The sequence below is a fragment of the Danio rerio genome, chromosome 5 (genome assembly GCF_049306965.1).
Source record: "Danio rerio strain Tuebingen ecotype United States chromosome 5, GRCz12tu, whole genome shotgun sequence".
NCBI classification, from domain to species: Eukaryota; Metazoa; Chordata; class Actinopteri; order Cypriniformes; family Danionidae; genus Danio; species Danio rerio.
In genome coordinates, this window is record NC_133180.1 from 67186461 (window position 1) to 67204175 (window position 17715).

General features: G+C 36.8%; 2 protein-coding genes across 19 annotated transcripts in view; one reads left to right on the forward strand and one right to left on the reverse strand.

Moving 5' to 3' along the window:
- The window catches only part of doc2b (double C2-like domains, beta), a 411729-nt gene that overhangs the window by 377317 nt on the left and 16697 nt on the right, over window positions 1–17715 (forward strand). For all 14 annotated transcript variants that reach the window (XM_017356366.3, XM_073951541.1, XM_068221539.1 and 11 more), the window contains one exon: window positions 3977–4103. In XM_017356366.3, coding sequence (XP_017211855.1) covers window positions 3977–4103 — 127 coding nt within the window. The remainder of the gene's footprint in view (window positions 1–3976; window positions 4104–17715) is intronic.
- Window positions 1–17715, reverse strand: part of si:ch211-209a2.2 — a 140970-nt gene that overhangs the window by 82709 nt on the left and 40546 nt on the right. Inside the window, exon 8 of one of the 5 annotated variants that reach the window (XM_073951556.1) lies at window positions 367–828. The exons of the other annotated variants lie outside the window; for them this stretch is intronic. The gene's annotated coding sequence lies outside the window, so the exon portion shown is untranslated. Of the gene's footprint in view, window positions 1–366; window positions 829–17715 lie in introns of those variants that run through there. 5 annotated transcript variants of the gene reach the window in all.

A 17715-nucleotide genomic window follows, 5' to 3' on the forward strand; every position in this document is an offset into this window, starting at 1 on the left:
TTAATTCAGACCAGTGCAAACTATTTTCCACTATTTAAAGGGCATGTTCCCTTCACATCTTTTGACATGCTTCAGGGGGGATTAGGTGTTAACTAGGGGGGTTAAACTCCCCTGTTATTCACACTATGTCTATAAAGTCACTTTTTAAAATTGAATTTAATGCAGACTCCAAAATGCAATGTCTCTATTTGGCCCTGTATGTTTTTGTAATTAAGAGATCCTAAAATAATGGAACAATGACACAAAGCAATGTGAAAATAGAAAGAGCATAAACTCAGTTCTCATGGGTTTACTATATAATGATGTGCCAGGAATAAATGTTTGGGGAAGTTTGATTGAGATTTAAGAACTTGAGACAGTATATTTAGTAAATGACTTCTATTTTAATCTACTCCATACATATACATAAAACCAGAAGACTTAAAATAATATGTCATTTGAAAGTTCTTTTGTGTGTTTTGTGTCCTTTTAGCAGATTGACATTTTAAAACATCAATTTTATTAATGATAGTCTGTTTGATAGTTGTCTTTAACAGAAGGAAAAAATAATTTTAAATGATTTTCAAAGAACACGTGAGTAAACAGAACATTTTCATGTTTTGGTGAAACGATCTTTCTGCTGTTGACCGATTCATCACAATCTTAAACGCATGGATTTGTTTTTCTGACCGTCTGTTCTTACTGTAAATGAGAGACGTCAACAGTAAGGTTTTTCTCATGTGTGAATTACTCATCTGTATCAGTAAAATGTTGTTATTGACCAGTACAACACTAAAAGAGGCTGTATCTTTGTTCCGACTCCCACATATTAAGAGCTTCTTGCCGATTCTGTAAATAGCACAAAAACTCATTTCACAGAGAGCAAGTTGAATGCAAATGAACATCTTCAGTGAACAGATAGCACAAAATTCCTCCCATGCTATGGATTCTGTATATGGGATATTCTGAATTAATGCTTTCAGTCACACTTTGCATTTGACTGAGAAGATGCTTTTCAAGCACAGGTGGTGTGGAATCAGTTTGCGATGCCTGCTTTAAGCACTTGAATGGATATTTGGAAGCACTTTTCCATATATTTCTTAGGCTGAGTTCAGACATGGGTCAGAGCAGTTCTTACACGCGTATACATAATGAATTTTGAAAGCTTTGAAGGGGTATTTTCATGTAAACATGCTACATAAGCTTAATATGCTGATATGATGTATACTTTAGCTCAGTGTTTCCCAACCCTGTTCCTGGAGGCACTTTAACAGTACATATTTTGGATGTCTCCCTTATCTGACTCATTCATTTCAGGTTTTGGAGTCTCTTCAAATGTTCTGATGAGTTAATTCAGGTTTGTTTGATTAGGAAGAGTTTGAAAATGTATGCTGTTGGTGTGCCTTCAGGAACAGGGTTGAGAAACTCTGCTTTAGCTAACATGTAAAGACTAAATCCCAGGTCCCATATTCGCAAAACTAAAAGTAGCTCCTAACCTGCTGATTTAGGAGAAAATCTTAAAAGTAATAGGTGTGTCTCCTCGATTTTTGCTTTAAAAGTATTTCACAGAGCATTTTAGCTCTAAAACTAGCTTCTAAATCAGTGAAATGTTAAGGATAGTCAAGAGGACTAAGTCACTAAGACAAAATCGCAAACATTCCTAAATTGCATGTTGCTGACATTCGGCCTGGGAAAGTATTATAAAAATATGGTCCAACTTTATATTAAGTGTCCTAAACTACTATGTACTTACATCAAAAAATAAATACAATGTACTTACTGTGTTTATAATGTATTTGAGAACACTTGTGGTGCTTTTGAGTTGGGATAGAGGTTGGGTTATGGACAGGTTTGGTGGCATGGGTAGGTTTAAAGGTGGGTTAAGGTGTAAGGGATGGTCAACAGTGTATTTACAAATGTAATTACAAAAGTTAATTACAGATGTAATTACATACATGTATTGAATCAAGCATAAGTACACAGTAAATACATGTATTTACACAATAAGTACATTGTAACAAATTATTAATTCATGTGTAAGTACATATTAGTTAAGGCCACTTAATATAAAGTGAGACCAAAAATATTTTTAAAACATTTGTATAAATGAATACTTGAATATTTTTAATACATGTTCTATAAATAAAATTTTGGCCATTTCTATATATATTTTTTATATTTATAAAAATAATTTTAAAGCATTTAAAAATATTAGCTTAATTTTCTAAGACATTATGTTGACATTGAAAAGATCATGGAACATATTCTAACATGTAAAAAATCTTTAATGTTTAAAACATTAAAAGCAAGAATGCGCTTTTACATTGTCACTAAGCACTTTTTATGTGACTGCAACGACTGAATCAGCTGCCTATTGTACGCGAGTGTTGCTTATGATATTGTTGTAATTTTATTTTTAATAAAAATTGTGAAATTCAAGATTTGTGAAGTCATACCGCTCTGGATAACTCAAAACAGTAACATCTTGTCTTTCCTCTATCTACAAAAGTCTCCGTAGTCGTCTTGACAACACAAACATTGCTGTCACCTTAATGGAAACCCCGCGTCTGCTTTCATTTGATTGGAAAATGAAAAAGACGAGACTGACGTAACACGCTTTCTGCTCAGAGTTGACATTTTTTAGCTGGGAGCACACAGCAAAAATGTGAGGCGCAGGAGGCGGTTAAAATGCTTAAGTAGCGAACAAAATGCTTGCAGCCGTTAGTAAATCATTACAAAAAGACACCTCTCAACGCAAAAAGTGATTGACCCCTAAACCTGCACTTTAACATCTTTATTTAAATGTTGCAATATTTGTATTTTGAAATTATTATTTGAATGTGGCCTTATAATATTGTGCTATACACGTGAATGATCCTTTGACAGAGACTCCTCCCCTCCCCATCAGCCAATCACTGTGAGCTTAGTTAGTGACATCATTCATAGCAATGAGGTCATCCATGTGCGTCTTCTTAGCCAAAGACTCTAGAATACACAAGACTTGTTGTCAGTAGTATCTTTTTGAATGGGAAAAATTGTAACTGCCAATATAGCAAATAAAACCCACCTTCTAGTACAGGAGCCAATCATCGACCGATATAGACTGATGATACTCTGGGGGAGGGGCTCAGACTAGACATGAGTTTGCAGATTTTGTGTGATTTGCATATTTAGAAATCAAACTAAAGGGTCAGTTGTTAAATTTTATTGGCGATTCCTAATATGAAATCAATCGTAAGCTTGGCAGAATTCCCGAGCATACTGCCCCAGAGTGCCCAAGTGTGTTGAAGCAGGGTTAGAACTAAACTATGCAGAGCTGCGGCCCTTCAGGAACTGGATTTGACAAGGGACTTTGTCTTAGCCTAAGACATCTCTGTTGTTTAGTAAAAGTTTGTCTCCGCAGTTTTATGAAAAGGTTTTAAGAGAAAATGCTGAGCTAAAATAGTTTTACTCTTAGTGGACCACTGTACAAAATATCTGCTTATTACCAGTTTACGTATTTTTTGTTTTACGTTTATTTACGGTTATGAATTACATTATGGAACCATAATCTTTGCTCTGTAATCATTGTATGTTGAAAATTTAACTCTACAGTTTAACAGTGACTTTTATTGACATTTTAATAGTTTGAAGTAATACAATGTTATATATATATATATATATACAGAACTAAATCTGTAAAATAACAAGAAATGTACTGCCAGCTTATTACAAGGTTTTGTACTGTTATGTACAATACCAACACAGACAATATATCATTTTAAACAATTAGAACATGTTAATAAAAGTCACTTTTTCCAAGTTTTAAGGTTAAAGGTTGTCAGAAGAATTATCAAGGTCTCATAATGTGATTCAAAAGCATAAAAAAAGGGGGAAAATAAAAACATGAATCCCTAAATATGAAAAACTGCTAATTTACGGGTATTTTTTACAGTGTAAAATAAAATGTTCCGTTAATACGCGCCCTGATCCAATCAATGTTTTTGTTTTTATTTAGGATTTCAGTGTGTGACGAGGACAAATTCCGCCACAACGAATTCATCGGCGAAACCCGCATCCCCCTAAAGAAACTCAAACCCAACCAGACCAAGAACTTCAGCAACTGCTTGGAGAAACAACTTCCTGTGAGTTAAACAATCTTCCAAACAATTCATCTCTAGGAAATGAATCAGTCTACAGACGGAAGCTGCTAGTCCTGCTAATCATCAGTGTCGTTGTCTGTGAGTGATGGAGAAATTGAAGGAAGTTTGAGAGCTTCATGAAGAGATTGAGATATCAGATTGATTAGGAGTGACTCTCATTAGAATCAACATACTAATTAGAAATCAATTATGATTGGAGCAACATCCTCACATTCATCAAGCATATGAGAAAAACATGACAGGCTTACATACGCCACACTACAATACAATGTATTACAGCCATAGGTTGCCAGAGAATGAAAAAAACTACAATCATACATACAATTTCTGCTTGTATCACTTGACACAAAGCAGCTCAATTCAAAACCCGCCACATCCTCGATGAAATATATATTTTCCATTGGTAATATGCAATCGTTAATGTATGAGGGGCACAGTCCCATAACATACGTGTGTGTAAGTGAGTGTACCTGCATCATAGCTCATATCTAAAATCTTCTTCAGGTCACAAACTAAAGCCAGCTCAGCAGGAAGTCTTTTTCCATAGCATGGCTTTTGGCGCACATCTCTGCTAGAATCAGCACAAACCACTGCTTTATTCACCTTGTTTTTCATGTAGGAGAGGGTGCTTCCATTAGCCGTGGTTCTAATGTCATGCATAAAAAACACAATAACTTCCAGGACCTGATCAGTGTATTCCAGGGCTTCCTTGGAGCCAAATGCTGGTCTTTTTTTAGGCCAGTTGGCACTGATTACTTTGAGTTAAAGCCAAGTGAAAAGGTGAAAGCCAAGAATGAGTCAGGTAAAGAGGGTCTGCAGTAAGATGCCCATTTACTATAGTGATGGAACGTTCGAATCATTTTACTGACTCAGACCTTTTAAGTCTTGTTCATCGAGATGTCATTTTGTTCAATTTGTCAAAATATTATTTAAATGTTATGAGTTGCTTCAAAACGCATCTACAACCAGCCCAAATGTTGTTCATGCTACAAGTCATGATTAGAATGCTATAAGAAAGAGAAAATAATCATTCATTGTTACCTGGGTATTTTGTCCATGAACTGACATGTCTTTAAATTCGAACCGTTCGTTCACGTGACACTATCTATGTTTCCATCCAAAAAAGCTAATTGAATTTATGTGCAAAATTGGAATATCGCATTAAAGATGTGCGAATAAAGCAGCGTTTCCATCCGAGTCAAAGCAAAGAAACTCGCCAATTCCTGGTTAACTGGCACCAAATATCAACAGTAAAAACTAACTGCTTTAGTAGGAGAAGCTGCGTGAATCTTTTCCTTATTTAATAAATGACCTGCGCCTCAGACGACAATGCTGACACGTAATGAAAGATTGGTGGTGTTTAAAGGCATAAGACGCGAAGCACAGACACTCTTGATTCTGGAGATAATTAATAATATTATAACACTAATACTGAAATGGTTAAGGAGTTTTAGAATGACCAAAACTTTAATTTCAGATGTTTTACAATGTGGTCAGCCTGCTGTTTTGTCCATTCACACACATTTTTATCATCTCTTAATCTCATATAACAAAATCACATGACCGCACATACTGGAATTTGTTTGGTAAAAGTGTTTCCATCTTAGTTTATGCACATATTTTCTTATTGAATAAGAAATTTATCCTACTCAGTTATGCGGATACATTTTTTATACGCATTTGCAAAACTTATTATTACTATTATTACCTTTATTTTACCAGGAAAGTAACATTGAGATTAAAAATCTTTTTTTTACAAGAGTGACTTGGCCAAGATTCGGCAGTATACATGACACCTGGGTCTAACAGACAACAGACAACAAACAAAAAACAATTAACATGAATCACACTGAGAAACTATTTAAAACATCTACAAACCTGTTTAAACTTCTAAATCTTTTATAGTCTTTTTAAAAACATTTAGTGAAATCAATTCTTTGAACTGCAATTGTGTTTGCAGATTATTGCATGCAAAAGGTGCACTTCAGTCCGCACTTTAGGAACAGACATTAAAAAAACATCCTGTAACCGAAGACCATAGTTAAGAACAGGCTTTTTACAAATGTAAATCTGTAGATATGATGGGAGTAAACATGAAGATTTGTAAACTAGGATATGCCAATGCTTGAGCCTACGAATGGACAAAACAGACCAACCTACCCTAGTATACAGCACACAATGATGAGTAAGGGATTTAAAATTTGTTATAAATCTTAGTGCACCATGGTAAACAGTATCCAATGCATGCAGCGTTGAGATGAAACATGAATATAGATAACATCACCGAAGTCCAATATCGACATAAATGTTGCATAAACCAGCTTCTTTTTAGCATCAAAAGAAAGGCAGTTCTTAATTCTAAAATAGAAGCCTAAAATCACTTTTAATTTTTTCACCAATTGCTGAATGTTAGAACTAAAAGAAAGTTTATCATCAATTAAAATTCCAAGATATTCGTACTGGGACACCAATTCAATATCTGCACCATGAGTAGTAATAGGACCTAGCTTTTGCATGGTTTGTTTTGAATTTGAAAATAGCATAAGTTTTGTTTTATCTGCTTTTAAAACTAGTTTTAACTCAGATAAATCATGTTGAAGTACATTAAAAGCGATCTGTAGTTGAGAAAGGGCCAGATTGGGTATAGATGCAGCTGTGTATATGACTGTATCATCTGCATAATAATGAAAAATTGCATTTTTGATATTTGATCAATATTATATAGTAAAAAAGAGGCACCAATACTGAACTCTGTGGAACTCCTTTAGTTGCATTCCAAGTACTAGAAACAAGGCCATCCACTTGCACACATTGAATTATGCACATCTTGCCGTTTTCATCAACTGGTTTTTATGCGCATATCCAAAATGCTCATAAAAATAGGTCGATGTAAACATCGCTACTTACAGTCTCATATAAGCTTGCACACAATCTGAGCTGAAAGGACCCATGATTCATTTACTTTTTGAGTCTTCAGGTTTTTGAGTCGAGATAGCATGTAAAGAGATGACAAACCGAGGACTAGAAATAAATGAATCAAATCGTTTTTCGGCTCTGACTGCATATGATTGACTTGTGTCTTTCACATTAAAGACAACGAATGACTCAAATGTGATTGAGGACTCTTTTGAGAACTAATTTCTCTTGTGCAAATGTGCACATACGAGAATGAACGAATCACTCCCTGAGAGGACTCATCGGTATTGGGTCACATCAAAATGAACGAATTACTCAAGAATGACCCATCACTAATTTACTATTGCAGTTGCAAAAGTAAAGAAAGCACAGACATTATTGATCAGTTGAAAAAATTGCATACTTTCATACTATATAGTACTCTAAAAACAGTATGCGAGCTGAGCAGTACATCGAAATTCGAAAATACTATGCGAGAAATACGCGGATGACCTACTACTTCCAGCGAGATTCTAAAGTACGCTATCACATAATGCGCCATGAGAGAATTTATGAATGGTAGTGAAGCGATTCCAATCATACTAATCACATTCATACTGTATAGAACGTACTTTCATAACGGTCGAGTAGTACATTCAAATTCAAATGTAGTACCTACTGAGTGATTTCAGACGCAGCCATGGTGTGTTTACCCACTCAAAACTGCTGGGATTTGGATCCTGATTCAACATGATATTTTTTTTTAAAGAATTTGATGTATTTATACCACTCTAATATGGCTGTGTACATAGTATACTACACACCTGTGTGATTCTGATTTAACTTTATGTATCCCGCTGAACTGGACGGGTTGTGCGACATTTGATTCAGGTGGGGGGTGTACTTTAAAGTGGGGTGCAATCTATTGGCCCTACAGTGAAAACGCAGCATTTGGCCCTGCTGCTTGAGCTCCAAAGCTATTAGCCCTAGCCCTGGCCAGTCCGCTGAACATTCTCTCCTTCATGGGCGCGATAATAGAAAAACGGCCACTAAAACTGAGATGAGACATCCGTTCGCATTCAATTGCATTAATTTTTGCCTTTCGAGCTTGTTATGCTGCTATCATATTCTTAAAACTTTAATGTATTGTCATAAACACACAATTTTGTAGCGCTATTAGTTTGACCGTTTACTGCCAGTTGTTATTCCTAGTCATTTATCCATAGTGGCAAATTAATCTGAAGTCCTAAAACCTTCACAAATAGAGCTTACATCTACATTAAAATACAAAAAACAAGCAGGATATGTTTTAGCAGGACAAGAAGGAAAACGCTGAGGAAAGCAATTCGATACACTTCATTGTAGGCATGTCTACTTCATTTAAGGGTGATGGATGTGGGTTTAAAGGGATGATTACAGTGTCAAAGTGCTCTGTGGATTGACAGGATGAGCAGGTACAGGGTGAAGGATGATTTCATCTAGGATCTTTTCTCAGAGGACCTTTTCCTTAAAAGGAAGATGTCATATAAATCTGGACTTTTCAGAAGCTGATTGAATTAAGTTGAAATAATGCTTGCTGTTTTTGCTATTACACATCTCTCTAAAATTATTGATTCTTATTAGTCAGTTAAAACATTTCATAGTCTATTACTGTAAATAACCAATTAATGCTCACCCAATTCTTGTGTTGATTGCAAAAGTAAAGTAACAGTATGCTATTTTCATTAGTTTTTGGTATGGGAATTTAAAAGATGAACATTTTAAGACAAGACAACCAGCTATAAGATTTATTGCAATATTAGAAATTTTGATTTGCAAAGAACATATTTAACAATTTGACAAGTCTAAGCTACTTTTTGGATTTAGTAATGTAAAGAACTGTAAATTAAATAGCAATTAAAAAATATATATAAATAGCATTTCTCAGCGACAAGGTAATTACTGTAGTGTAACAATTAGTTGCTGCAGAACACTGAACTGCCATGTCCACACTACTATGTTCTTCATTCATTTTTCTTCAGCTTAGTCTCTGATTATCAGAAGTCGCCACAGCGGAATGAACTGCCAACTATTCCAGCATATGTTTTACGTCATGGATGCCCTTCCAGCTGCAACCCAGTACTGGGAAACACCCATTCACTGTTGCAAGCACACACACACACTCATACACTACAGCCAATTAGGTTCATCCAATTACCTTTACTAAAAACCTTTAGTGCAGGTCTTTTGATTAAGGGGGAAACCTGCGAAACCCATGCAAATCCCACACGAATCCCATGCGAACATGGAGAGAACATGCAAACTCCACACAGATATGCCAACTGGCCCAGCAGAGGCTCAAACCAGCAAACTTGATGTGAGGCGACAATGCCAACCACTGAGCCACCGTGCCACCCACACTAATATGGTTTCATTTTAAAAACACATATTTTCTATAATGTTTTGACGTTCTGTCCACACTGAGACAGTGTTTTCAGGTAACTAAAACATATGTCTTTTGAAAACACTCCCCAAAAGTGGATACATTTAAAAATGTCAGTGTGAAAATGGTGGCTTTCAAAAAGAATTCCAATTAGTATTATTACCAATTCAGCTAAAATGGTGGACAGCATTGTTCAAAGCTGTTTTGGATGCTCTCCATTTGGAAAGCATTGTTTAAGATTAATGACGGTTAGTACATGCTCCAGACTGTGAGGTTTTTTGGCATGTCTCCCAGTACTATATTCTTGCTTGTTTTGAAACTTTATACTCCTATGGTTCATAAATTTAAGCAAATTTACCTGACTGCCCGTCCATTTAAAAGAAAAAACTCTTTTCCTCAACATATTGCCGAAATCTTAGCCAGAAAAGTAAATAAATGCTAAACTGGAGCTAAAAGTATCTTAACACATGTGCAGTATAGGGACGGAATAATTTTTATGATGTGTTTACAGCAGACGCAGATGAAGCTTCAAGCGCGAGTGATTTACATGTTAAGTCGATGCAAAGATGCGAATAGACAGTATGCAGTGCTATTGGTGTGAATGAGGCGGCACAAATGATGAGATTCATTCGGAGCAGTGTGAGCAGGGTTTTGTGCGCAAATTGCAAGAATCTAATTTGAAAAATCTTTGGCGGACATTCGCGCCCCATTAATCAATTAGGAGCTTGCTCTAGTTTGAGCGTGATTATGACGTAGCAAGTGTTGTTGGTGTCCTGAGGGGAAATCCTGCTGCCGACACCGGACTGCAGCTCATCACACTGGACTCGGCTCGGTCGGAAGTACCGCTGAAAGCCTTCATCATCCAGGTACAGTTTCTGGAGTTGATGAACTCACAGAGCTGGGTGCACCTCTGAAAGGATCTAGTGGACATGGTACTGAATTAATCTATGCTGTTTTCAGCCTTCCTAAAGCACATAAACACAGCTATTCTCTCAATAAAATCCATGTTAGCCATTTAGCAACAAAACTAGAATCACAGGCCAGACAGAAACCATGACGCAAATCCATGATGTGAATCTTTTGTCAATGTGACATGCAAAAGGTGTGAATAAACACAAATTTTCACGCATCAATTTACGAGAAAATATCAAGTTGTGGATGAACAACTTGTGAAAAACAAAAGAAAAGAACACCTTTTGGACAGCTTTTGTAAATGAAAATGCCTTTTTCAAATTTACCTGGATTGGTGTAGATGTACTCTACGCTCAAGCCTTTGTTACTAGCTCTAAAATGACGTTTTGGAATTTGCAATTTCCCCTTACTTGTCATACATTCATCCTGTCATACTGTATACTTAAAAGATTCTTCATCCAAATATACCAGATCTGTCATTAATCACTCGCCATGCTGTTCCACACATCTAAGACTTTCATTAATTTCAAACTACCTATTTAAAATAAGTTGAAAGTTTTTTGGGGGAACGACTTGTTTTATGTTTAATCCACCTAAATTTGTAAAAAAAAATAAATAAATAAATAAAAATAAAAAAACCATTAAGTTAACTTAATCAATTTGTGTTGGAAAAACATAAAAGAATTGTGTGGAACCCAGCATTTTATGGTGCATTTAAGAGATTGAAAGTTCAAAAAGATAGTGAAAACATCACCATTGCTTCAGCCTTAATATTGAAGAATGCTTTTGTGTGCCAGAAAACAAAAACAGCAACTATATTGAGCAACTCATTCACTTCTGCTACAGTCTCCAAGGCGCATTCAGGAGAGCTGCTGCTTCTTCGATACGTGACAGCACCACAATAAAGAGCCAACATAAAAAGCGCAGTACTGTTTGCAAACAGAAGATAAGGAGCAGGAACTTTTTTACTCAGTTTGCCTTCCTGTACATTGGCTCTTGTGTCAACACAACACACATGCATAGTGGTGCTGTCATGTACTGAAGAAAGAGAAGCATGGAATATGTAATGGCGACTGAAGAGGGAGTGAATAATTTGTTGAATAAAGTTGTTTAAAAAAGGTCCCACTTTATATTTAGTGGCCCTAACTAATGTTTACTTGCATTCAAATATAAATACAATGCACTTATTATGTTTATGTACAGTACTACTGAACACTTAGAAACAGGTTTGGTGGTATGGGTAGGTTTTGAGATGGGTTAAGGACTGAGATGGGTCAACAAGGTAATTATAAATGTTTACAGAAATTATTAATAATATATGTAATTATATGCAGTTATTTATTCTACAATAAGTACAATGTAAAAACATTCATTTACCCAAGAATGGCCCGTTTCCACTGAGTGGTACGGTTTGGTTCGGTATGCTTTTATGGCTGTTTCCACTGTCAAAAGGTACCTAAAAGCAAACCGTACCTTACCACTTATTGGGTACCCTTTGCAAAGGGTATCTAGCACAACAAAAGGGTACCAAAAGGTAGAGCTAGATGTGCAGCTAAATACTTTTGGTATACAAATAAATGTTACTAGTGCACAAGCAGGAGAATGAAAACAAAGAAATCGACATTTTAAATACACAGACGAGACAATACATCATAATACTTTATACATATAATACAAGCCATTGTCGACTCGCTCAAAAAAACCTTGTCGTCATCTTGATGTACAGTCACAAAGCCAAGAAGTACAAGATCTGCCGTGTCCTCTTTGTGTTTTACGAGGCCAACTAAATGCACTCACCATGCATCTATATTTTTAATAACGAAAAATCTTGAGCTGATGATAATAACGTGCATGTCATTATTGAAGTGCTTCTGAGATCCGATTCTTTCAGAAATGCATAAATGCGAGAGTAAAGCATGAAAACACAAAGGAGAATACGGAAAAAAAGGAGCAAATGATTCTTTCAGCAACCTAATACCTGAACAAACTGCCATGTTTAACTATTATCATCGCCTTTTGGACCATTATGAACTCGAAATGGGGGGATTACTTTCTAACAGAGGTTACATGTGCTGCTGAAGATTAAAGACACAGATGAGAGGTTTGCTCTGACTGTGGGCTATATGTTGAGTGTTATAAAGCCAAATAAAGATTAAATGTATGCTGTGTGTAGGTTTTCTATAATTGGTAACACATCAGAGACTGTAAGGGTCTGTATGCGTTCATATATGTTGCATTTATAATGTTAATTGTAATTTATAATTGCAGACATTAAAGTAGGCTATTTTGGTAACACTTAACAATAAAGTTCATTATTTAATGCATTTACCAACATGAACTAATCATAAACAACACATGTACATCATTTATTAATCATAATTGAACATTTACTAATGCATTAATAACATCCAAGTCCATGCTTGTTAACATTAGTTAATGCACCATGACTTAACATGAACTAACTATTAACTACTGTATTTTCATTTACTAACATTAACTAACATGAACAATTAAAGTAGTAAATGTATTGTTCATTGTTTGTTCATGTTAGTAAATGCATTAATTAACATTAACTAATGAACCTTATTGTAAAGTGTGACCGCTATTTTTTTATCAATGATCTTCAGATATAATCAAATCATGTTCATAGAAAGGTTAGTAATAAACATTTATACACAAGTATTTATGTGTATAAAGCATCGGTTTTATCACGCAGTGCTTCTCATATGAAATGTGAAAGACCCGTAGAGCTTTACTTTGAAATTTCCTCCAGCAAGAATGACGTCAACTGAAAATTTTTGTTGTACACCATACCCACCATTTTGGCACTGGAAACGCAAGCCTGATAAAGGTGACCCGTACCAACCTGTACTGTACTTTAAGGTTGCTTTCACACCTGTGGATTCATTCAGTTGTTCCGAAACAGGGATTAAAATTGATACAATGTTGCTCTTTGCTCTTGGTGCTGTTTGCTTTTACATGGCAAAGTTTCTAATCAGACCAAAAGAGCCAAAACAAGTCATGTGTGAGTAAACTCTCCTCACATTGGTCAGAGTGTCAGGGTTTATTTTGCAGAGTCCCGCTCACCTGTCAGGAGAGGTGGTGGTTTGGTGGTGTTTGACAAGGTGCACGCGACGTGTTTGAAGAGGGAGGAGAGATGAGGTGGGGAGGGGTAAGCGACGTATTTGAGGACCAGGAGGGAGACGCGCGATTACCGGGAGATTGTCACTCGTTTGCGGGCATCCGGGAGACTACCGAAACGTCCCGTTCTACTCATAATTTTGTCTTCATATAGCCGTATGGCTATTACATATCCTTAAAAAACTGATATAACAGCGCTCGGGTCGTATCGCTTTCTCACTGCAATCAATCTGCTCTAGAGTTTGTTTAAATCGAGCTGAGACCACCTCATTCAGGCGATCTCGGAGCGATTGATTTGGCGCGGATCCTTCCACGATTGATGGTTTCACATATGCCAAACGAACCGCGGTAACTGGGCAAACGAGACAGGTTCAGAAACAAAATTGTAGGTGTGAAAGCACCCTAACACTCAGTGGAAATGTGCCATAAGTAAATTGTAACAAATTGTTCAGTTGTCTGTAGGTACATATAAGTTAACGCCACAATGTAAAGTGGGACCAAAAAAAAATAAAAAATTTCCATGGCTTCATAAAATTGTGCTTGTCACATGGGTTGATTCAATAATTTTTTCACAACCTTTCTAGACCTTCAAAGTGCCAGTTGCCTAGTCTGTCAGTGGAGCAGAGATGTCATAAAAAGTTTTGCTGTTATTTTTATGTAACAATTTAAAAAACAAGTAACAGACACAATGTTTACAGCTACAGGACTTTAGAGGTTTTTGCATCTGAACTCTTCAAATCCTTATGAAACAGTCCTTAAAAGTGATGTCGGGTCCTCAGTTTTGCACTCAGGTGTGCTTTGCACTACAAAAGCGTACCAGGCCAAAGCCTAACTGAACTGCGCTCTGGCACACCTCTTCCAACTGGGTCAGGACTGGCCAACCAAACCTGGTTGTGAATAGGAACACTCACACGTGTCAAACCAACCAAAAAACGTGTCTGAGCATGGTTCGAATAGCCTAGTGTGAGTACACCCTAATGTAATCCAACCCTGAAATTCTAAGATGTTTTGAAAAGTCGGGGAGCACTATTCATCACTTGCTATTAATTATCTGTCACCCACCAGAAAGATCAGCTCACAGACTGATCTGGGATATGCTTTCAGTACTGCAGTACAAAAAGAGGTGTTAAAAGTACAACACAAAGACTGACTTGGGATCTGCTCTTAGCTTTGAGACGGACTCCACCAGCTGGTAAACAGTATGAACCATGTTTGTTGTGTGAAGCGACTCTGCAATGTGTATGCGAGCGTGTGTGTGTGTGTGTGATCTCCAGTGGGGACGGAAATGAGACAGCAGTGTGTGGGGGATGAGTAGAGGCGCCTCCTCCACAGCTAATTAACTTCATGCTTGACGGCTTTGGTGGCTCCACAAAGTTCTGAGCGCGCGCATGAGAGAGAGAGAGAGAGAGAGAGAGAGAGCAGATTTACCTCACATTCAACAGTTGAGATGATCTCTGCTCTGGTTCTGCACTGCCATAAAATGTCTAGACAAAAAAAACATTGGAACGAAGAGGAGAGTGGTGCATGAAACTAAGTGAGCGAATGAATAAATTACAGACGGGGCACACAACATTTGATTTAATAGATATTTCTTCCTATTTATGAGCTGACAATGCATAAAACTACAACAAATGAATAGTGTGTTTCGGTAACACTTCCTAGTCCATGCTAAAAATTAATTATATTTGAGTTTATAAATATTTATAATCGAGCATAGCAATTCTATTAATATATCTATGAATGCGCAACAACACCTATACTGTATTATTATGGCAGTGCTATACATTTATTAATCATAATGCTTTTAATTCTTATTAGTTGTGCATTTCGTTTTTCAATATCCATGTTAAACAGCCATATCACCCTGGAGCCCAAGACCGGTTACTCACTGAGGCTAAGCAGGGCTGAGCCTGGTCAGTACCTGGATGGGAGACCACATGAGAAAAACTAGGTTGTTGTTGGAAGAGGTGTTAGTGAGGCCAGCAAGGGACGCTCAAATTGTGGTTTGTGTAAGTCCTAATGCCTCAGTATAGTTAAAGGGATGCTATACTGTCAGTGGGCGCTGTCTTTAGGATGAGACGTTAAACCGAGGTCTCTGTGGTCATTAAAAATCCAATGGCACTTCTTGTAAAAGAGTAGGGGTGTAGCCCTGGTGTCCTAGCCAAATTCCCTTCATTGGCCCTCTCTATCAAGGCCTCTCAATCTTCTCCATCGCCTGAATTGGCTCAATCACTGTTTCTCCTATAGCTCGGGGTTCATACACATTTTTACTACAAAAATTCCATGACTTCTACAAGGGCCTCATGCATTAATGCTGCGTACACACAAAAACTTTGCGTACGCCAGGTTTCTCTCACGTTTGGATTTACTAACAATGAAATTAACGTGATAATGTGCATTGGTCTGCACCAACTTTGTCTGGCATACGTGTGTTTCTTGTGTGTGTTGTTTTATTTCCATTGGTGACTCCTAGAGGCAATTATGTTAAATTGCACACTACAAAGTATCGCACCAACAAATGTTAAAAAACATCGCTATTCATTTATAATTGATAAAATGGGTTAATTGACACCATTTTTCTTACCAGTTATGTGATTTAGAACATATAAAAGCATTCGCAAATGTATCATTACCCTTAGTCTATGGCAATGGCAGTGTTGGCCTTATTAGAGGACATTATCAATGGTCGAATTTTTTAGGGATCCCATTTTTAGAGATCACAGTGATTTTCTGGCCCACGATGATGACTGGCTTATTAGCCATTTCAGATTTCCAAGAGCTATCCTCTTGGAGCTCTGTGCTGAGTTGGATCCAAATTTGGAAAAAGAGACAGCGAGAAGGCTCCAAGGTGGCAGGGTGCGTGATGGGTGGCTTCTTTGTGAGTGATGTATGTAAAGATATTATTCCAGCTAAGTTTTTTTTTTTTTTTTTTTATTTAATTGCATATCAGGACACCACAGTTATCCATTAAAGACGTGGTTGTTAACCCCCCTCAACAACCAACAAACTGACCAAGAGCGCAGACACAATCATGCCCATTCTCGCACTTTGTCAGTTGTAGAGCGGGTGAGCTGAAATACCGGTGAAGCTGCCTTGATAAGGACGGAGGAGTGCTGCAATACCGGCCTTACCAAGTGTTCCTCTAATCATCTGTGTCTCCCACAGACACGGATACTACTACAGACAGTAAAGTGTAGCCCACAATCGAGGCAACTCTCTCCTCAACGGGTGTTAGTTCAGCATCCTCCATTCCCCTGACTGTTCAGCCACACTTTGACGGTGCCCCACTGTTCTCCTCTTAAACCTGCACCTTTACATGGGACAATTTCTTTTTGAATTCGTTCACAGTGCGATGTTCAGACCCCACCGCGTTAACCGCGTCAGCTAAATTCTCCCACTCTATTTTTTCTTCTTTTGTTATTAATTCTGGAGGACAAGCACATTATATAGGTGGTAATAAGTCAAGAATACATCATTTGTAGCAGCAGTTATAAACTGCTTACTAACATTTATTAATGTAGAGTTAATGCTTAACAAATAATGAATTTACTGGATGCTAATGCTTATTGAATGATTTATAATGTGTAGTTATTATAAAGTGTTACCAAAACTTTTTTTTACACTTTTATACATTTGCAAATGGTGTTTTGCCTTTGTGAAACGTATTTTATGAATATGTATTTTTATTTTGTGCGTGTGAATTGTTTTTTTGAATATAAATCAAAATTTTGCACATATGAATTTGGCTTTATGCACGTGAATTTGGCTACGCATGTGTACATTGTGTCTTTTGCATGGATTACTTTTGAGTCTTTTCTGTCTCCATACTATTATGCCCCTTTTAACAAGATGTAAAATAAGTCTCTGATGTACATGTGAAGTTTCAGCTCAAAATACCACACAAATAATGTTTTATAACTCTGTTTTTATAACTCTTTGATCCTAATTGTGCCATTTTGGTGACTGTCGCTTTAAATTCAAATGTAATTGTGCTCCTAGCCCTCTTTTAAAAAAAGGGAGGAGCTACAAATGCCTACGTGTCAGCATAGTGGCAGATTCAAAAGCAAGACTATGCCAATGAGGGAGAGATTGACCCTGATGGGTGGGGCTTTCCCTCTCTGATGACATGTACAAAGGGAGAATGTCAATCAAACTGTTTCTGCTGACTGCTTTAAGAAAGTATGATCATAAAAAATGTAATTTATATATATATATATATATATA